Genomic DNA, 22,107 nt, shown 5'->3' with positions numbered 1-22,107 from the left:
AGGTTACAGTGCAGTAGATGAGTAGATGCAGTTAATAGAGTTACAGTGCAGTAGATAAGTTAGTGCAGTTATGAAAGTGGTCCATTAGTGCAAATGAGTATATTTTAGATGTGCAAGTTAGCAGTATAGAGTGCAAATGATGCTGTGCGTAGGTAAACAGTCCAGTAGAGCAGATAACATGAAGTACTGGTGTGTACAGTTCAGTCATGCATGCAGCCCTGTAGTGCAGTGTAAACAATGTTATAGCAGCTCGGAGTTCAAGGTAAAAGAGGTAGTGGAATCAGTGGGGGGCAGAGTTCAATAATGAAACAGCTCTGGGAAAAAAGCTGTTTCTTAGTCTGCTGGTTCTTGTCCGAAGGCACCGGAAGCGCCTACCGGAAGGCAGGAGAGTAAACAGTCTATGAGCGGGGTGAGAGGAGTCCTTGAGAATGCTGAGAGCTCGACGCAGACAGCGTTTCTTCTGGATGTCCTCAATGGGTGAAAGTGTAGTCCCTGTGATGCGCTGGGCTGTTTTCACCACCCGCTGCAGTGCCTTGCGCTCAGCAACAGAACAGATCCCGTACCAGACTGTGACACAGTTGGTCAGGATGCTCTCTATCGTGCAGCGATAGAAGTTCACCAGAATAGTTGAAGACAGTTGGTTCTTCTTCAGTGTCCTCGGAAAGAAGAGACGCTGGTGAGCCTTCTTGACCAGGCATGAGGTGTTGGTGGTCCAGGACAGGTCCTCCGAAATGTGAGTCCCCAGGAACTTAAAACTGGAAACACGTTCAACAGCCATCCCATTAATGTGGATGGGGTCGTGTGTGCCTCCTTTCGCCTTCCTGAAGTCCACGATGATCTCCTTTGTCTTGGAGGTGTTAAGGAGCAGGTTTTTGTCTGAGCACCATGTGGCTAGGTGCCGGACCTCCTCCCTGTATGCAGTCTCATTGTTGTTGCTGATGAGGCCAATCACCGTTGTATCGTCTGCAAACTTGATGAAGGAGTTAGATCCGTTCACAGGCCTGCAGTAGAGGGTGAAAAGGGAGTAGAAAAAGGGGCTCAGTACGCAGCCCTGTGGTACACCAGTGTTGAGGGTGGTGGTGGTGGTGGAGCAGATGTGGCCTAACCTAACAAACTGAGGCCTGTTCGTCAGGAAGTCCATAATCCAGTTGCAGGTAGGGTTGTTGATGCCTAGGTTTCCAAGTTTGACGATTAGCTTGGAAGGGATGACGGTATTGAAAGCAGAACTGAAGTCTACGAACAACATGCGTGCGTAAGTGTCCTTATTGTCCAGATGTGTGAGCACAGAGTGCAGCGCCATGGACACTGCATCATCCGTGCTCCTATTGTTGCGAATTGGTATGGGTCCAGTGTGGGTGGTAGGGAGACCTTTAGGTGTGCCAGGACCAGCCGCTCAAAGCACTTCATAACAATGGGTGTGAGTGCTACAGGGCGGTAGTCGTTAAGGCACGTCGGGTTCGAATGTTTTGGGATGGGCACAATGGAGGTGGATTTAAGACATGCTGGAACCACTGCTTGGGCGAGGGACAGGTTGAAGATGTCCGTGAAGACCCCAGCGAGCTGCTCCGCACATGCCTTGAGTACACGACCAGGGATGCCGTCGGGGCCAGCAGCTGCATTAGTATCTAATACAGAAGATACTAAATAGGCAAGGTATGCAAAATCAAACTGGCGTACAAACCAAAAGGAAATTAAATACATTAATTAAAATAAATAAATAATTTAATTTAATAAAAGGAACAGAATAACATTGTTAAAACTTTAACAAATCACACCTGTACAGTACTTTTGATCCTTTTCATTACCACAATTAATGGAAATATCGCTGTTTAGGTTGGTTTTTGACAATATGATTCATGGTTACTATTGTTTTACTATAAATACTGAAATAAAATCAAAGTACCATTGTATGAAAATGAATCATTTTTGGATGTAGTTATCCTTTAAAACAAGGACTGTTAACCCTAACGAGTTAAGTTACCGTAAACAACAGCGCGTTTCTTTTCCCGTGTCTACGGTCATATGTTTGACGTCACGTCCGGTTCCTCGTCGCAGCAGAAGGCGACTCCAGCATGGCTGACACCGGGCTTTTAGAGTCTTTATTGCGGCTCGTGGAAGCCGCCGACGCCGGGATTGACAGTCAGGAGGCCGCGGCGGGTCTCGGGCTGGATCATCAGGTGATCGTGGGGGCCGTGAAGAGTCTGCAGGCTTTAGGAGAGGTGAACATCTCCGGCTGATGCAACAGCGCTGTCACGGACGCTCATTCACATGCAGTCACAGTATTGTTTATAGTACATTTGGGTTGAATTGTCTAGAATCGTCCATGAACACGTATAGCTGTTATGATCATCCGAATAAAGTTATGGGTTGTTCCATACAACCTGAAAGAAAGCATCGCAGATATTCTAATGGACTCTGAATGATCTATGGGGGTCTCTACTGGTAATGTGTTGAGTGGGATGTTATCTGGTGGATGAAAACCAATTAAATATTATTAAATTCTACTGGAACCACTACATGAAGAAATACTGTAATGGTTCTAATGGTAAAGTGCTGATGGTGCATAAATGGTAACCATAAGTATTTGTTTCTGCGTGCCTTGGCTTTCTTTATTGTGTCTGTTTAGTGTTAGTATATCAAACACTTTAATTTCAAAACAACGTGAAAATGTTACCATCTGTTGACGGTGGATGATGTTCACAGGTGATCGCAGCAGAACAGAGATCCTCCAAACACTGGGAGCTGACCGGAGAGGGCTGCGAGATCGCCGAGCAGGGCAGTCATGAAGCCCGAGTGTTCAACGCCATCCCTGCCGAGGGTCTGCCGCAGAATGAGCTCATGGTGAGACAGATTTATATATATACGTTAGTCTTTAGACATCTTGGGTATGTGTAAGGAACAGTGATGGTATCCTGTATGGATTTCCGACTTGTTCTGTGTTTTCTTTTTAGAAAATGCAGAGCGGGAAGGTGGGATTCAGCAAGGCCATGTCTAACAAATGGATCCGTTTGGATAAAGGTCACGAGGGAGGGCCCAGAATCTTCAAAACTGTGAGTTATACATCAAATAGCCTGGTCTTCACATCTTTGCATAGCATTACCCAATCGTTTCGAACGCGCGTTTCAGGTGGAAACCATTGAAGACACGGTGAGAGAGAAACTGCAGCTGGTGCGGAAGGGACAGTCCTCAAAAATGGAAGAGAAAGAGAAGAATGACCTGAAGAAACGCAAGCTGCTCGCTGAAGTGTGAGACAGACTTTATATTCTTTATTGTGGTTCATTATGTTGCAGTGAAGGCCTTGTTGTTGGTGTTTGTGTTGTTTCATCGTGATCATTGGGAGGCGCTACAGACACAGTCTGAAATAAAATGGACTATTTTATTTCAGGACTATTAAGTCATACCAGATCACTAAAGGAAGAGACTTCAGCATCACCATCACAAAACAAGAGACCGAACTCACACCAGAGATGATCGCCAGGTGAGAACAGCCACTCGACTGTCTTCAAACTCTTTAATAGCCCAATAACAGGCTTACTACGTACAAGACACGGTGAATTCAGTGTCTCAAGAAAGGAAAATAGTAGTACAAATTACATCAAGCAGTATTTTCACAAACAATATATATATTTTGTGTGTGTTTGCTATGACTGATCAGTATATCTAGCTTTTTTATTTCTTGTTTTCTTTCTGTTCTCATTCTGTTTCTCAGTGGGAGCTGGAAGGAGAAGAAGTTTAAGCCGTATAACTTCGAAGCGATGGGCGTGGCTCCAGAATGCGGTCACCTGCATCCGCTCATGAAGGTCCGCACGCAGTTCAGACAGATCTTCCTCGAGATGGGGTCGGTTCTTCTACAGCAATACATCCTTAGTTGTGCTCAAATAATTCATGGCTTTGCTAGCTTTGTGATCAAACACAAGCAGAAGAGATGTCTTGCAACGATTTTTACTCCTCAATGGTGTTTTGAGTTTAGTTTACTGCTGTCTTGATATATATTTTCAAATGAAATAATATATATATTATATTCACAGGTTCACGGAAATGCCCACTAATAACTTCATCGAGAGCTCCTTCTGGAACTTTGACTCTCTGTTTCAGCCCCAGCAGCATCCGGCTAGAGACCAACACGACACCTTTTTCCTCTCGGGTGAGGAGACACTGACACTGTCCTAGTCCCAGAGTTACAAATTGCTGTTGTTTTGTGTAAAACTACACCGTAAAAACAAATTTCAGCTGGAGAGACAGAAATATACCGTAAAATAATCATTTTCCTTGTAAAATTACAGGATATAAGAATATACATATAATTTTTCCCCATTTTTCTTGTAAATTTGCTGTCGTTTTTCTGTAAGTTTACAGTTTGAGAAATACAGTAAAAGTACAGTTTTTATTTACATGGAGATTTTTATCATTTTCAAAATTACATTATTTTGCAGTGATAAGTGTTTGTGTTTTGTAGACCCAGCACTGGCTCATGGGTTTCCTCAGGACTATCTGGAAAGAGTGAAGAAGGTTCATTCTGAAGGTGGTTATGGATCACAAGGGTAAGACTATCGATGGCATGAGTTTTAATGTGCAATATGGATTTCAATTTTTTGCTGTAGTTGTAGATTTAATGTTGTTGTAACATCTGACATCACTTTTAAGATACAAGTATGATTGGAAAATCGAAGAGGCTCAGAAGAACATTCTGAGAACACACACGACGGCGGTCAGCGCTCGGATGCTGTATAAACTCGCACAGCAGGTGCACGCTCGCTCAATGTTTCATACAAATGTTAGAGTTCATATATTGGCAGTGGTTTAGATGTTTGTTTTTTTGTATGTCTTTCAGGAGAAGTTTACACCAGTGAAGTACTTTTCCATCGATAGAGTTTTCCGTAACGAAACTCTGGACGCCACTCACCTGGCGGAGTTTCATCAGATCGAGGGCGTGGTGGCCGACTACGGTCTGACCCTGGGTGACCTCATGGGCATTCTGCATCAGTTCTTCACTAAACTAGGTACTTTTATTTTTATTTAGTAGTTTGATACACTGGTGAATACATGGTTCTTAAAATGTTTACCTAAATACACGTGAAGTCTGTCAATATGCCCACATGTAAGATTACAACACGTAGTCTTGTTTAATAAAACTAATGATTTTATACTGTTGTATTTCAGGAATTACAAAATTACGTTTCAAGCCTGCATACAATCCTTATACCGAACCTAGCATGGAAGTGTTCAGCTATCACGAAGGTAAACGTCACCCTAAAACGTTATATTGTGATATGTTATAAAAATGGTCATGTGTTTAGATTTAGAGAACCTGTGGGGACACATCTGTAGTGATGTGGCTTTTTAAGCAGCGTTTTAATTGTAGAATATTATGTCATTGAATTAGATTAAAGAAATTAAACTAAAAGGCATCTGAAATTAAGTGACATTAACAGACTTTCACAAAGCTTATTTTACCATTGTTGTTTTTTTATTTACTGTTGTTGCATGATTTTGAATGCTTTCATGCATTAAGTTATGACAGCCTCAGTCAGGATGTTTTGGTTTTTAAGTCGTGTGTGTAGTTCTTCACAAATGAATATTCCAAAAACACCCAGAAAATAATCCAATATTTTTCTCTTATTATCTATTATCCGGTTTTATTATCTAAACCCTAACAAACTGATTCTGTCTCAGGTTTGAAGAGGTGGGTGGAGGTGGGGAATTCTGGGGTCTTCAGACCTGAAATGCTGCTGCCCATGGGTCTTCCGGAGGGCGTGTCTGTCATCGCCTGGGGGCTGTCCTTAGAGAGGTAAATTCAAACTATGATCAAACTGTAAAAATAACAAATTTAGAAAGTTCTAGTGTGGTTTTAAATGTTTTCCTTTAGTAATTCTTCCCCTTCTGTTCTCTGTTAGACCTACCATGATCAAGTATGGAATTAACAACATCCGGGAGCTCGTGGGGCACAAAGTGAACCTACAGATGGTCTACGACAGCCCTATATGTCGACTGGACTCTTAAACTATTCTCTCTACGCAGAATAACTCCTCACAAAAGGCTTGTTGTAATACTCAGTGTATATGGGTTCATTGACGCAGTCTTGACTGGACTTGACGCTGTTACTTTCTAAATCATAACACAACACCATGAGCTATATTTTTTCAGCTCGGGCATTAGCTAAAAAAAGTCGAACAGGCTGACATCAAAGAGGTAGTGGATTTGAATAGCGAGGAGGATATTCACTTCTTTGCATGTGGACTGCCGTGACCTTGAGTCACTCATAAAACGATATTGTGTACCACTAAATGCCAAATACAGAAATCTAATAAAAAAGATTTGGTTAGTGTTTGTCACATTTTATGATTTTAAGTGATATGTTATCTGTTCCACAGACTATTTTCCATCAAAGCCTTGTATGAACAGCTACGTGGGTTATTCCCACAGCCATGAATACAACGCAAACTATCAAAGCCCTCCACTGTAGAAATGCCAAAATTAAAAATGTTTCTCGTATAAAGCTGTTTGTTTTGAAACTAATTAATTCACGAATTTAACATATTCAGCTATTTATGTGGTTCAGAACCTATGTGACTCTTTCTTCAGTTGAACACAAAGAAGGTTATGGAATGGAAGTCAATGGTGTGTAATGTTGTTTGTTTACAAATGATCTTCAAAATATCTTCTATTGTGTTCTGAAGAAGAAAGAGATTAAATAATGAACGACTTCTTGGTGAACTGTCTTGTGAGAGGAGCCGGTTTGTGCTGTGGTATCACGGCTCACTTGTGGCTCTTTGGGGGAGGAGAGCTTGAACGAAACCTTTGTTAGGGATTATGTCTTGTTTACTTGCTCTAATGTCGTAACATCTTAAGTGCCCGGGTCAAGGTTTATGCCCTGACGTTTGAAAATAGCCTGTTTGAGATCAGCCTTACTATAGCTCAACGTCTACTCGCTATTTGGATTCCTTGCATCATTTTAACCAATTCTGTAAATGAAAGCTTTTGTTATTTTGACTGCAGATGAGCGCGTCACAAATATTGAAAAAATACATATTTTAGAAATGTAGTTCATGTAGAGAGGCAACAACACAATGATATCCACTTGTTTTGCGCATTGTAAGGGAACAAACATGTATGTATTTGGTATGTTACATTTATTTACAGATATTGTATAACAGTGTAAAAAGGTCAAAGGTCTGCAGAAAAATATGAAATAGCCCAATCAAATTTTACACTGGACTTGATCTTGCAAATAACAGAACAGATCAAGCATTCACATTCAAACGAATCATCTCCATCACAACAGTAAGCTTATAGTGATCCTTTCAAGGGCATTTATTTCCCTTTAGACTTCCATCCAAGCAAATGTTCCCTTCTCATCTCTGATTTTTGAGTCCTGTGAAGTGACACTCCGTTGAGACCACCTGAAACTAATAAGATTTTTCTGCGTATTTGTGCAGGAACGGAAAGTCTAGACTTGAGTCGTTATGTCATTAATGCCGAATGAGAAAGTAATGCCAAGCATTTAAAGTTCTGATGCTTTTTTATATTAATCCTTCTTTTGGGGATAACTTGATTATGTGGGGCACTGCTGGAGTTAATGTAATCGTCTTACACAACTGGACAAAAGTAATATGACATGAGGAATCCATCATCTGCGTTTCAAAGTGACCTTTCGGGTCCAAAAATGGTCAAATGTGATATGGAAGAGGATTCCAAATAAACTGCAACAAGATGCTTTTATGTCCCCTTAGCGTGCACGCTAAAGAAAGTCATGCATAAAGTTGATTTGCAGGAATTGCTTGAAGTGATCAAATGTATATCCGGAAAGCACAGTTTTATCAGTGTTAAAGAACATGTATACCTTCACATTTGCACAAGCTGAATGTGATCTGAGGTCTCAGATGATGTCCAGCATACGTCTGTGAATCCTGTTTTTTTCCAGGCCCCTACCCTTCATGATCATAATGCTAAAACGTCATTCATTTACATTGTCTCTTTGCTAATTCCTTTGAAGTTTCTACTATCAGACATCCCGTGAGATAGCATAAGTTTCCCCAGGACTGTTTGGTACAGACGGGCTGTTGGAGCTGTTTGGGAAGAAAGATGGAATGTAGGGAATAGCGGCCAGCAGGAGAGGGCTCAGCTGGGGGCTGTCGTCCGATGATAAGGGGATAACCACATCATCCTGGTCCCACACATGGAAAGCATTTGAACGGGAGAGTGAAAGAGCTGTGGGTAGGTGGCTGGATCCGATGCTTGGCATGTCACCCTCTTTTTCAACATCATCTTCATTAGGGCCGAGTACACAGTCTGCCGGGAGAGGGAAGAACAGGGGTCACCGTAACACTTAGTAAATGTAACATTAGTCATAGCTTGTGTCTCCCCGATCGGTTTTTTGATTAAATAATTGTCCTTGTAATGTCATTGTTTGATTATTATGAACTTAGATCTGAACTAAAATGATTAAAATCAGATTTTTAACCACTATTAAAATTGAATGATCATGCGTTTTATATATATATATATACACACACAAAAGCCTTATTACAATACACACACACCTTTCTAAACCCTTTCAGTGGTCATTCAGACCTCTTACCTGCTACATCTCTTGCCAGGTCTTTGATTAGATGTCCAACTATCGCATAGGCGACTGCAACAATGACCAGTGCTGCCATTAACAGATACAAAACTCCCTTTGGTAAGGGTATAAGGTCTCTGGGCACAGGCTTGTAGTCTTTAAACATCGGGTCGTCGTTTGGAAAGGAGTACTGAAAGGCATGTCCAGTCTTATCAGTAACATTGAGACTTGTAACGTTGAGAGAATTCATCACCAATCTCTCCCTTAGTACCAAATCCACATCAGAAAGCAGAGATTGTGTTTGCAACGTGCATTTATTTTTCTTTCACCAGGTGGAATCCGGTGGTGCTTTTTTTGTCATCGAAAGCTCATCTGTGAATCATCTGTCTGTAAATGTCAGAAAAATGAGGCTATAGGTCTGCAAACATCATGCAAAATCCGACTCCAACCCCGAATGGTTTATTTTTATTCAGTTTTGATAGTTGATAGTACAGTTGAATGTCCTCACCTTCATCGCAGCTGTATGTCCATTCCAGTTTCGTTAAATGCGCGACAGAAGTTGACTGTTTGTTATTTTAAGACTCATTTTTGTCTTCGTCCGCGTTATTTAACGCTTTTTTCCTAATGTGTGAGGGTTCACGAAACGTCCTTGTTGCGCAGGCGCGTTTGTGCCGTGTGCGCTGTCCGCGGTGCTGAAGTCACTCGCCGTCCGCGCGGCTCCACTTTCCACTCGATTTAATCCAATGGTCATCATTGGATAGACGTTGATAAACTTCTTGATCCAGCCCCCGATGAGTTGATAATAGCCGTGCTGCTCACGTCTGACGTCCCTTAATTCCAGCTAAGTCGAGGATTCCGCGAAGATGGTGATCCCTCTGAAGAAGACGCAGTTTCCTATTGACATTTGTAACTCCCGTTTACTCGACCAATCTTGACTTTGTATTCGCAGAAACACAAGACTGTGACAGTCCCAACCCGAGTGATATTTTTAGTAATGAACGGTGACCAAAATACTTTCTTGGTCATTTAAGTTGTCACCTTGTTATATATATTTTTATGCCATTATATATTTGATAAAATATCTTTTTTACAGTCTAATGTAATATAATAAATGGCTGCATCCAAATGCATCGTATCACACATACAATGTATAAGGCAAATACACAAAAGACAGTTGCCAAATACACGGAAACAATTACGAGACTTTACATAAAGCTCATAGGCTGTTTGTTGGCAGCAAGTTATCGAGAGATCCCGACTTTGAGATCTGCTCTTGATTCATGGAACCTTCGGCTTAACCTCTACTTAAATGCTACCTTTAGCTTCCCTGGTGCAGACACATTAGTACAAATGAACAAAATGTAACCTTTATGGTACAAATACCTTACTGTCTAATGTTAAAAAGTATACGGCAGGTATAAATTTGACACACTTTCTGAGACATTCTAATGTGTGAGCTTATAGATTAAGGTTGTTTTTTAATATTGATCTTTGTGTTATCTTTGGATAACATGAGGATCAAGTATTCCCTAAGAGTCACAAACTCAATTCGTATTCGTCCTTCAACATATTTTTCGGAAGGGTTCGGTTTTATCATAATAAATTTTAAGCTAAAGCTAAGCAAAATGTTCCCTTACATAACAACTTGAGCTTGTGTGGGATTTGTTGATTTCCTAATGGCCTGCTTTAAATTCAGCATGGCGCGACAGAAGACTATGATCCGCCCATGTAAGTGGATCTGTTCCACTACACGAAAGACCTTTTATCTCCTCATTGTGTTTTCCTGATGGATTCCCTCCAGGTCAAGGCAAAGTGGGGCACTACTAAACCGAGATAATCGCTCTGGGTTCAGTGGGTAGCAGGAACAGTGGGTCAGATGTCATTATTTGGTGATTTAAATAATTATATCTTTTAAGGTTTAAAAAGCATAGTTTTTCACAGTCAGGTTACAGGTATTAAGTCAATTCTCACATCCATAAAGGTCTATATTCCTCATAAATGGGCACATAAGAGAAATTAAATATAGTAATTATTTTATGTTCTATTTTTTCCTCCTCTGGGGTTGCATCTGCACATTTTAGTTCAAAGTCTCATTCTTTTTGTCACACATGGATTTTCTCACTTTCAAAATAAATATCTTGTGCTAAGACTGGTTTAATTTATTGGTATTAATCCATTCTTTGAGAATTTATATGGTAAATTTTCATTTAAAAAAAAAAAACCTTAAACCTGTCTGGGCCAAAGCTGACCAGTTCTGTCATTTACCATTAACACCATCCCAAACGAGTGTAAACAAACATATTCTTCCTTTTGTCCTGTTAAGGAATGGTTTACCTTCAAAATCTATATTGTCAGGAATATAAGAATGCATGTGTTTTAGTAAACGCCATATATTTTTCACCAAGTGATTTCATGGCAGCACATCCAAAAGTCCAAAAAGGGCCATACAGTTCCATTACATGAGGAAATACCCAGCTAAAATCAGTTTTTTGAGACTCTGTTCTTTCATAAAATCGTCCAACATAAAGTAAAGTACATTTTGTGAAAAATGCAACCTTGATATCTATAATATTGACTAAGTATAAGTCAATGTCAATGATTGAAATCGAACTTGCTCCGTTTATCATAATGCTATTTCCGTCTTAAAATCAGTAGAATTATGCTTCACAACATCCCGTCCTCCTCTCTATATCTCACTGTTTGCTATTTATTTAATTATACATCTGTTGAAACCTCCCATTTGTGACGATGGTCAGAAATGTCAAACATCGCATCCCTTTTTAACACTTTTTGTAGCACATAAAAATATGTGCTTTGCGTGGTTTTTAAGACCTTTATAGCCTGGAATCTATCGGAAGAAGGTTAAACGGCAGTCTTGCAGTGTGCAAATGACACTGTTTGTTTATCTACAGGTACCGTATATCCCAGCTGCCTCTTGAGGATTAACTGTGACCTCTGACTTTCATTCATCTCATTATTGCAGTCCATTATGTTCAGAGCTTGTCCAGGCCTCCATGAATTTCCATTCACGGATTACTGCTCAGATACTGAACGAGTTTCTCCTAAAAACTCAGTGTTTGAATTGCAAACTAAAGAAAAATATGAGGAACATTAGGAAACATCACAGACATTCAAATGGATTTATGGGAATTATGGTATAAATAGGAAAATGCTCTTGTGGTCTCTACTGGCTTTTGTTGGCGTGATGATGGTTCTGGTAATTATAATAATAATAATAATACATTTTATTTAATGGCGCCTTTCAGGACACCCAAGGACACAACAGAAACACAAGCAATAAAACACCAATACACAAAAGCACAAAATATTACATTGAATAAGTAGATTTAAAGAGTTTAATTTGTGATTTAAAAATGTTGATAGAGTGCTGGTGGCTATATATTAAAAAATACCATGAAAACCATATTTTTAGTGTGTGCGCGCGCGCGCGTGTGTGTCACGCGCTTTCAGAACGACAGGCAACGAACAGCACGCTCAGTAAATCCCAAATGCAAAAAAATATGTGTTTTTAATACGTCACGTAATATCATAAAAAATAGCGTTACGTAAATTACAATATTACATGCTCTGAATACTATGAATACCAGAATACGTGACACTCGCCGTTAACCGAGAAGCGCGCTCACGTGCGGTGCAGGTGACGCGCATCATTCTAGGGTGGGAGCGAGTGTGTGAGTAGCCAAATGTGAAATACCTCTTAAAAGCGTCAGAAAATATCACCAGACAATCATTATTTTTATGTATAAATATTCCAAGTCGCCGACGAAACTAGTCAAGACACACGTTACTCGACGTTAACACTTTACTTAAGCTACTCAAATTCAGTCAGATAAGCTAAGCGACCCGCTAGTTACCTAACATCACATACATGCTAACGTGTGACAAAGTGAAAAATTCAACAATAACAGTGTATATAGTGCACTGAAATGTACAAAACGTGGCTCTAAACTAAATCAAGTTATATTTTCCCGCACGTGTCGCTTAAAAACCGATTGTACACGATCTTAATCTAAATACGACGCTATATGGTAATATTTAATATTGTTATTTTTCAAGACTGCAATCCCTTGGCAAAATTAACCATGTTATTTTGGCAGATTGAGTATAATTTGCATAACCATAGTTTTAAAATGGTTACTGTTGAAACATGGTTGATTTATTGTTATCATCGTTTAACTACAGTTAGCGAGGTTGGTTTGGTTTCATTTGCATGCTAATCTTGGAAATATTGATTATATCATGTAAATATATACACATGAATGTATACAGTGTGCATGTTAGAATAGCATATAATAAAAGTATTGTATATTTATCGCTCGTGTGTATTTTCTATGTTTATTTAGGCCATGGCTCAGCAGCTTTTTGGAAGTTCAGGGTCCATAACATTACATTCAACACCCAAAACGGATCATCACCAAGCATCAGCAAAGGTATATAAGATATTTCAACGAACAATAATGTTGAAATGATGTCGCTTTGCTAATGTGGAACCTCTTGTCTGTACAGGTGTCAGATGAGGGGCAAACCTCGACAGGTGAAACATTATCATTCGTAAACCTGGATGAGAGCATCGAACAGCACAGGTGAGCCATTAGAGCACCATTTTTAGATATGTACCATACTGTATTGGTCATTGATAAGGATTGTTGCCGTCTCCTCCATCTCTCACACAGTGAGGACTCCGGCATCTGTGTTTCAAAATCCTCAACTAGAAGTTCATCGGACCATAGCACCGTTGAAGACGGTAGCATACTGTCTCCCACCAATTCAAGAATAGATGATATTGGAAAGAGGGCACAGGATCTTATCGAGAGGATCAACGAACGCCGGGCCATGGACCAACATGTGATGAACAGCTTTGAGGAGCAACTCACGAAAAAGGTATTCAGAGGCCAAGAGATAGGAAACGAATGCAATCTAAATCTGGATTGTAATCTTTCTGGTATATATTGCCTGAACAAGTTTAATACAAAATTTCACGGATGTTCTGGCTCACGTGTGTTTATGCAGGTGAGTGAGATGTGTCAGCAGGTTAGGGAGCAGATGTTTGACTATTATGAGCAGCATAGTCAGGGCATGCAGGCCATCATCACTGAGCTGTCTGAGGTGCTGGAGAGAAGCAGTCAGCTTAGCATGGAGCTACAGGAGGCCAGTCAAACTCTGAAAGCTATTAACAAAAACCTGCAGCACGTCACAGAGCAGTAGATATTCAGCGTAAAACGGTTTTAATATAAGGAGTTCAAATGTATTCTCTACATTTATTCTAATATGATTGGTTTGTTTTTATACAGTGGATAGAGACAGAGGTTTGTTCACATGCTTTAATGGGTTTACAATGCTCTACAGGTTGAAAACTGAATTGCAATATTGTTCAGATGTAGAAAGAGAAGGATGCTATAAGCGTAATTTGCCTTCTTATTTGTATGTATGAAATATATTTGTTTCTTTGAAAAATACAGTTTTGTTACATTACATTTTTTTAATTGGCTTGGTAACTAATGTTTGGCCTTTTTTAGGATTAAGGATTTCCAGTACCGTCTGTGTAACAAAAAGTGGAAACCCTATAATTACACAGTTTATTTACCTGATGTAAATAATATACTTTCAATTTAAAACAGCCTAACACTGAGTATAGTTTAAATGCAATCTTTCTGTACATAGTAATGTACTCGGCAATCCTGCACAATACTTACAAAACCTTCAATTAAAAACTGGTTACAACATAGAGAAATAGCCCTTTGATGCTTGTGGGGAAATCTCGCCCTCAGTCTTGGGGAGGACAGACGGTTCAAGCCATCTTCAATGATTTAGCCACGTATCCCCCCACACCAAACCCATATCAGTCTGCAAGGGTGAGATTACAATCCTGTGGGTACAGCAGGGCAAGTGTGAACCTGTGTCATCTATAAGAGTATGTTATCTTATAGCTTGTTTAGATTTGTACAAATTATTTGACCAATGAATTGACAAAATCACAACTTATTTTGTGTCTGTTTGAATTAATTCAGGACAACAGCACCACCACGTGGGCACAGATTGTAAATGACAATGTAGACTGTTATCAGTTTTATATAAAGCACTTCATTAGTTTACAAAATAAATGCCTCTCAATTGATCCTATATTTAAAAACATGCTGTTGTGAACCATTTTTAAAACTTAAAAGTGAATGGAGCATAAAAGAACAGGATATGAGTTTAGGCTATAAGATACTCGTGCAATGTAAGCTTAACAAAACCATTTTCTACATATTGTCTAAATAAAATAATATATAATATTAAAAGTACTGCACTAATGGGTAAAAACCTATTAGATAAAAAAACAATACTGATGAATAATATACATATTCAATATAAACATTAGCACAAAGCTTGATTCGCAGGGAAGGGAACACATACTTAGAATAGAAAGTGAATCAGGTAAACTAGAAAATTACCTCTTTGGACAAATATGAAAAGCTGATACAAAATTGAATACCTTGGAAAATGGCATTTAAGACATTTTAATACTTTTTAAGGGCCCTGATTTTCTCTTAATGTATTTATAAACTTTTAATCCTTTTTAAGACCGCACAGACACTCTGTGACAGTGCAATGAGTCCTGATAAACAGAGTTTTTTGCATTACCAGGAGCTGGTAGACAATGAAGAGAGCAGATGACTTGCCACGTGGAGAATGTCTTGGGAGACTGGATGAACACAGGAGACAAACAGAGACTTTTGTTGGAGAAACACTTGGAGGTAGGTACTCTGAGAACACTGGTAAGTGCAGCTTTGCAGCGGAGAAAGTGCAGTTGGCGTGGTGGCTTGTTATAGTGTTGTGACTGGGGATTGGGGAATGTGGATCAGGTTTCCAATTCCAAGAATGCAAAGAACAGACTTGTGTTCGCGTGGAGACTGGTTTTGGAAGGCAGCCTAGGAAGAATGAACTCAGAATGACACGGATCCTAAAATGTCCTGCTCCCAAAAAGGAAATGAAGACTATGCAGCATTGTAATCCCAGCTCAGGTCTTTAGCCAGCCCGTGTAGACATATAAAGAAATCTGGGAAATGATTAAGCGATTTCTTCTCATCAAATTGAGCTTTTCTGTTGGCAAACAAAAGTGTGAGATTTAATTGCAAGTATAGATAAAGCAGAGATTAGATTCAGAGACCAACGCCACATCACTTACTCATGCACCAGTTTGTTACGCATAAAACGAACAAAGCCAAGTAAGTCCTCTGGTGTCTTTTGGTTGATCTCTTTGGATGTCCATATCTGCAAAAGCTGCAAATCATGCACTTTTTATTAACTGCAGATGTTCACGTTCAGTGTTAAAAAACAAGAGGTATTCACAAACCTTATCAAGGTTGATGGCAAATGATATCTAACATTTTTTTTAATAACAATATAGTTTTTATTGCAATGGTTTTGGATTTTTTTTTTTGCTGTTTGATGCTTTTACTTACATCAGTTTTCCAAGCAGAAAAGGTTTTCTCCACACTGTATTTCTTTACAGTGAGACACCATTTCTGAAGTTTTTCTACATCGTCACCCACTGCTTGATGAATACAATTTCTGACCTCCTCCCTGAAAAAAAGTGCAAGGCGGTTTGGTTAAAGGATCTGCTCAAATAAATAAAGTTAGTGAAAATGAATGTTAATCTAACGGTCAATCTACAGTAATAAGACCAAAAACATACACCCTTAAAAAGAAAGGTGCTTCACGATGCCATTGAAAAAACGCTTTGGTCTCATGATTCCATAAAGAACCTTCAACATTTGAAGAACTTTTCGGTTTCACAAAGGTTCTTTGTGGCGAAAAAGGTTCTTTACAAGAAGTAAGAAAGAGATTATTATTTCAAGAACATTTGACTGAATGGTTCTTTGTGGAACCAAAAATGGTTCTTCTATGGCATTGCTTCGAAGAACCTATTAAGCACATTTATTTTTAAGAGTGTACATGGTACATGTAATGCACTTATAATCAGCATTTTTCTTTGATATTAGACATACTTTGATAACTCGGGTTTCTCTTCACTGTTTCTAAGTTACCTTTTATTTTTCGAAATTTCCAAACGCTGAATGGCCTCGTCAATGGTCAATGTTGCTGTTGGGTTTCCTCCCACACCGTTCATCAGGTTGTAGAGGTTGTATATATGTTCATAGTATTGTACTTCCTCTCTGTCTCCAAGTTTCCTTAGAATGGCATCTTTCCTGAAGAAAATACAATTTTGCAAATAAGAGTACATGTAAGTGAGCAATATTTTGCAAGTCTTCTGATGACATGCTTAGATAAGTTATTGTATGAATTCATGCAAATGATGGAAGGAAAGTACCTTTGAGTTCTGAGACTTACAGCTCAAGACAGATGCTAAGATGAGACCCAAGATCCAGACAGTAGGAAAAGAAAAGCTTTTATGAATAAGAAACCATTTAGAACAGAACAGGTAGAAACAGAGAAAACAAAAATCTGAAAAACTAAAGAAATGTACAGTTTGCAGCTTGAGATTGAGCAGAAGATGCATCACAAAATTATTCAGGTGGCAAACATCACCACTTCGTGAACAGTATGACATATTTTATTCCTCAGATATACTTTCTCGAACATTCTATTCTATGTAAGACATGAAATATAATTTACCTGGTGTCATCCCAGAAGTAAGGATGCTGTAGGGCCTCTTCAATGGTCGGTCTCTGTGCCGGATCTCTGTTGATCATTCTCTTTATGAGATCTTGTGCTGCTATATCACAGACACCAGTAAGAGAGTAATTCCCTTCTCTTATGTTAGTCTCTCGATCAGAGTTATTTACATCAAAAGGATGTTTCCCACCAGAGAGGATGTAGTACACTAGCATGCCAGCAACCTAGAATAAATGACAACCCGTGAAGCACAAACCGATCTGACAGTGGGAATAGTACTGAAAAGAGTCCTGAGATCTTCAAATAAGATGCTCCCTTCTTGAAAATGTATGGTATCTGTACTTTAATTTATAGACTAAGGACAAACACCTTATATTAAATTAAGTTGACAGTCTAGTTTTCTCATTATTTTGGTACTTTTAGATGTGTAATTCTAAAGATAATCAGTATAATTTTTGAAACTCTTCCCAGATCCTCAGTTTGCACTCTTGAGCAGTTATATGAGAGCAATTGATTCAATAATTTATTGATTTACAAACCTGGATATCTGAGCTCATTTTGTATATTATTTTTCCAGAAGGAGCAAGGGTCTCCACGGCCTCCCAGCCTCTGGTACCAGCTCCGTTGGTATTCACAGCACTGCCCTCCTCCAGTTTGCGACTTAAGCCAAAGTCAGCTAGCCTTGCATTATGTTCTGAATCTGTTGAGAGTTTTGATGTTACTTTATTATATCAATAAAAGGTAACATTACTTACTAAATAAACATTTTTTCATACCAATCAAAACATTTTTAGGTTTTATATCCCGATGTATCACTCTTTTTCCATGGAGATATCCAAGGCCATCAAACACCCCCACCGCAATTTTTTTTAATGCGTCATCTTTTTGGTCTTTGTTTTCTTGATTATTGAGGTCTTTCATGTGGCTCTCTAAATCACATTCACAAAGCTGTAGGGCAAGGTAAAAGAAATTCGTATCTTCTTCAAAGTCCATATATCTGACTATGTTCCTGCTTTCAAAACTTTGTAAAAGCCTGAGTTCATTTTCAAAGTTGCTTTGGTTTAGTTGACACTTTAATATTTTTTTAATGGCAACCTCAGTACCATCTTTTCTCAGGCCAAAATAGACCTCTGTTCCACAGCTTCCTGAGCCAATTTTGTACTTTTCCTTTACCAAAAAGTATAAAGTGCCAATTTTATAATTTTTGTCATTCTGTAACTCTCTTTGTAACTCCTCAATTGTACGTCTGTGCTTTATAGAGGACGGGTTCCACTTGATGAGAACATCCTCAGGTGTGCCTGTGATATCTTGTATTTTTTCTTGAGATTGCAGTTCTCCAGAAGAGGTCTGTGAGGAGGATTCTAAAATACCACACCAACAGAAAAGATTTCAGAAATTGTGTTCAAAATTATATCCATTCATATCTTTTTACTATTTTTCATTCTTACTTTCAAGGTCTTGAACAAGGTAAGGCTCATTTTCTTTTAGTACTTTATAAAAGTATGATATTACTTCAGGTCCTCCAGACAATACAACAGTTAAGAGCTCTCTCATTTTCTGATGATTAGTTTTTTCTGTACTGATTTCCGAATACGTCTCCCTGGAAAGCATTTTTCTCTCTAACAGCTTATCAGCAATGGGCATCACAGCAGTAACTCGTTTGATCAGAGATGCATAGTTGTGTTTTACAAAATCTGAAAGAAATAAAAACTACTTTAGAAATTTCACAAAATAATAGGAAACTCCCCAGGCATACCTTTGTAAATCTTTTTTCACAGTTACTATACGGTAAGTACACTATACTGTGTAACAACATGAGTCAATAAAAAAATAAAATGATGTTCTGAAAAAAAATAACATGATGTTTAATATAATGTACTTGCCCTGGTTAGCCATTGCTGTTCAGTTCTGTAAAGAAAAACTCAAGATGATCTACTTGCATGATTTACTTGATCAAAAATAACAACATCATAAGCATTAGTAACGTTAAAACCACACTGGCAGAGATTAAGGTATGGAAGCCCAATCCTGCCAAAAATAAAAATTAATAAATGCAAAAATTAATCCATAAAGAAATGTAAAAAAAGCGAAAATAAATACAGAAATGAATTTAAAAAAATAACAAAAATTAAAGTCAAAATGTATATTTATACTTATTTAATTTATTTAATTTAACATTTATAATTTTTTGGTACATTTTTGTATTTCTTTAATGCATTTATGCTAATACGTATGTATTTCCACATTTTTACATATTCACATATATTTATATTTTAATTTCTCTGTCTTTATGGTAATTTTTGTCAAAATCCTCAATTATGAAATTGTCTTTTATTCACCTTAACACAACATGCACGCACACTTTGTGCAGTTATTACCGTGTTTTGTTCCGTAATGAAAACAGCTCATACCACAACAATGTGCACTTACACAAATGCTCCCATATGTTATTTGAGGTCGTACAGGTTACATTAAGGGAGCATACTGTGGGATTTTTATGTCTTAAGCATTATATTAATTACAAATGTATTCTTGTATTTTCATTAAGCATTATATTAATCACAAAAAGAATGTCTACATGTGCATTAAAGTTTTCCTTGCTGATATTAGAGTGTGCAGCTCTAAGTTTCCACAGGATGTGGGTTTGTGGTGTGTGTGGGCGTAAAAAGCTGTGTGTGCAGAAAGAGGAACTAGGGGGAGAAAATGTAAGAGCCAATGTGTTTTACAAACGGTTTGATTGGAAAGCATAACAAACATTAAGAGAATGCTATGAATGGTGATAATAACTGAATTTAGGGTGAAATTCGGTGGAGGAAATATGTTGTTTTACAGATACCATATGTGGCTGCACCCCATCGGACACGAAAGAACCAGCCAATGCAAAGAAGACGACCAGTAGCGAGAGCGAAGATACACACACAAATCTCTGTTAAATATGTTGTGAACTGGCAGGGCGGGGCGGTTCCTCTGTAAGACGGTGTGTGTCTGAGGCTGCCCAGCGCTGACTTTCTGATTAATAAACTCGAGCTTTTGATCAACTTGAGTCCTAAAGTCCGATTTTTGGATGCGCAGGACAGTCAATGTCCAACAATACGAAACTAAAACGGTCGCAATTTTGAGCCCATCACTCCATCCTGCCATTACATAAGGAAATTGTGTTCTTGAGACTTATCAGATCTCGTCACACCATACAATTTAACCATGGTGTTCCTTCAGTATAACCAGAGTAATCCATGGATTTTGTAGTGGAACTGTGGTCATACAAATCTGCCAAAAGAACATGTTTTCTACACTTACACTATGATAAAATCATGTTTGATTTCCTTTAGGGCTTCAATAGTAAATACTACAGTATATATTACTGTAATATATAGTATGCTGCAGTTTACTTTGCTGTAATATACTATATTATTGTTTCATTTGGTAACACTCATGTCTTGCATGTGTCAGAGCACAAGATGAGACACAGCCCCTCATTACCATATAGACACAGAAATGTGTAAATAAATACATTTTGAAATAAATGTACAATTGTACATACATGTATATTAGCATAAATGCAAAAAATAAACACAAAATGTACAAAAAAATCAATGAATGTTTAAATAAATAAATTATATACGTTTAAATATCTTTATTAATTCCTGTATATATTTATTTTCGCTTCTTTACATTTCTTCATGTATTTATTTTTGTATTTATTTATTTGTAATTTTTGCAGGATTGTGCTTCCATATAAGGGACCTCAAATAGTCCGTAGAGCATTTTTTTATTGACAGGTATAGTGTAGTGTATATTGTACAGATATAGCACGTGCATATATATAGACACTTTTGCTTATATAACTACCATGAAAAGTAAGTGTAAAACCTACTTACAGTATTGTGTCCAACGGCGCAAAGACAGAAAAGCGACCTATTCATGAAGGGCTAAAATATGAGTCACATCTATACCATCTGTAATTTATATGAAACGTCAAAAGTAATTTAATTTACCTTACAGCACGGGTCTCCAACTCTGGACCTCTATATTCACTTTGCTCCAGATAGCTTCTTGAGAAGCCTTGTTCTCCAGGTTTCGACCGGGAAATGGAGAAGAACGCGGAAAAATTCGCCACGAAGTGCTGCGCAGTCCGATTGACGCGATGACATCGAAACCTCGCGAGAATCATTTGAGAGCGGTCTGCCGCCGTATGTAGTCGAATCGCTCTCGCGGTATCAATTTCAAATGCCGGTCAATCTGCGCAGCACCGCAGGCTACGATCGAACACACCCAGCCGTACTGGCACGTGTGTGTGAAATATATTTGTTTCTTTGAAAAATACAGTTTTGTTACATTACATTTTTTTACTTGGCTTGGTAACTAATATTTGGCCTTTTTTAGGATTAAGGATTTCCAGTACCGTCTGTGTAACAAAAGTGGAAACCCTATAATTACACAGTTTATTTACCTGATGTAAATCCTACTTTCAAATTAAAACAGCCTAACACTGAGTATAGTTTTAATGCAATCTTTCTGTACATAGTAATGTACTCGGCCATCCTGCACAATACTTCACAAAACCTACAATTAAAAACCGGTTACAGCATAGAGAAATAGCCCTTTGAATCTTGCCCTCAGTCTTGGGGAGGACAGACGGTTCAAGCCATCTTCAATGATTTAGCCACGTAACCCCCCACACCAAACCCATATCAGTCTGCAAGGGTGAGATTACAATCCTGTGGGTACAGCAAGGCAAGTGTGAACCTATGTCATCTATAAGAGTATGTTATCTTATAGCTTGTTTAAATTTGTACAAATTACTTGACCAATGAATTGACAAAATCAAAACTTATTTTGTGTCTGTTTGAATGAATTCAGGACAACAGCACCACCACGTGGGCACAGATTGTAAATGACAATGTAGA

General features: G+C 38.4%; 4 protein-coding genes across 5 annotated transcripts; 2 read left to right on the top strand and 2 right to left on the bottom strand.

Annotated features, from left to right (window-relative positions):
* Positions 1–282: 282 nt before the first annotated feature.
* farsa (phenylalanyl-tRNA synthetase subunit alpha) lies at positions 283–7,728 on the top strand. 2 transcript variants are annotated; one of them, XM_079457147.1, is made up of 14 exons: positions 283–1,653; positions 2,059–2,219; positions 2,704–2,841; positions 2,952–3,050; positions 3,127–3,245; positions 3,386–3,478; positions 3,710–3,838; positions 4,029–4,144; positions 4,457–4,541; positions 4,645–4,744; positions 4,832–5,000; positions 5,161–5,238; positions 5,674–5,788; positions 5,895–7,017. In XM_079457147.1, exons 2-14 carry the CDS (start codon positions 2,073–2,075, stop codon positions 5,998–6,000), a joined length of 1,494 nt encoding a protein of 497 aa, XP_079313273.1. In that variant the 5' UTR covers positions 283–1,653; positions 2,059–2,072; the 3' UTR covers positions 6,001–7,017. The 2 variants fall into 2 exon arrangements, with proteins under 2 accessions (XP_079313273.1, XP_079313272.1); XM_079457146.1 differs by lacking the exon at positions 283–1,653 and having other exon boundaries at positions 1,971–2,219; positions 5,895–7,728.
* Positions 7,086–9,302, bottom strand: LOC306894519 (uncharacterized protein). Its single transcript, XM_079457148.1, has 3 exons — positions 9,069–9,302; positions 8,579–8,947; positions 7,086–8,289 (listed from the first exon to the last, which is right to left on the bottom strand). The coding sequence occupies exons 2-3, from the start codon at positions 8,808–8,810 to the stop codon at positions 8,003–8,005; spliced, it is 519 nt and encodes a 172-aa protein (XP_079313274.1). The 5' UTR covers positions 8,811–8,947; positions 9,069–9,302; the 3' UTR covers positions 7,086–8,002.
* A 2,886-nt stretch (positions 9,303–12,188) lies between these two features.
* syce2 (synaptonemal complex central element protein 2) lies at positions 12,189–13,786 on the top strand (the record flags this gene model as incomplete). Its single annotated transcript, XM_079455833.1, has 5 exons — positions 12,189–12,252; positions 12,925–13,011; positions 13,088–13,164; positions 13,255–13,462; positions 13,592–13,786. Exons 2-5 carry the CDS (start codon positions 12,928–12,930, stop codon positions 13,784–13,786), a joined length of 564 nt encoding a protein of 187 aa, XP_079311959.1. The 5' UTR covers positions 12,189–12,252; positions 12,925–12,927.
* Positions 13,787–13,793: 7 nt separating this feature from the next.
* Positions 13,794–21,293, bottom strand: LOC306893788 (uncharacterized protein). Its single transcript, XM_079455832.1, has 11 exons — positions 21,196–21,293; positions 21,079–21,115; positions 19,084–19,108; positions 18,649–18,894; positions 17,977–18,561; positions 17,740–17,900; positions 17,201–17,424; positions 16,612–16,773; positions 16,027–16,147; positions 15,750–15,844; positions 13,794–15,664 (listed from the first exon to the last, which is right to left on the bottom strand). The coding sequence occupies exons 3-11, from the start codon at positions 19,094–19,096 to the stop codon at positions 15,559–15,561; spliced, it is 1,713 nt and encodes a 570-aa protein (XP_079311958.1). The 5' UTR covers positions 19,097–19,108; positions 21,079–21,115; positions 21,196–21,293; the 3' UTR covers positions 13,794–15,558.
* Positions 21,294–22,107: the final 814 nt, after the last annotated feature.

The sequence above is a fragment of the Barbatula barbatula genome (genome assembly GCF_947034865.1).
Source record: "Barbatula barbatula genome assembly, chromosome: 5".
In the NCBI taxonomy this organism is placed as follows: domain Eukaryota; kingdom Metazoa; phylum Chordata; class Actinopteri; order Cypriniformes; family Nemacheilidae; genus Barbatula; species Barbatula barbatula.
This window is presented reverse-complemented; position numbering and strand designations above follow the sequence as displayed.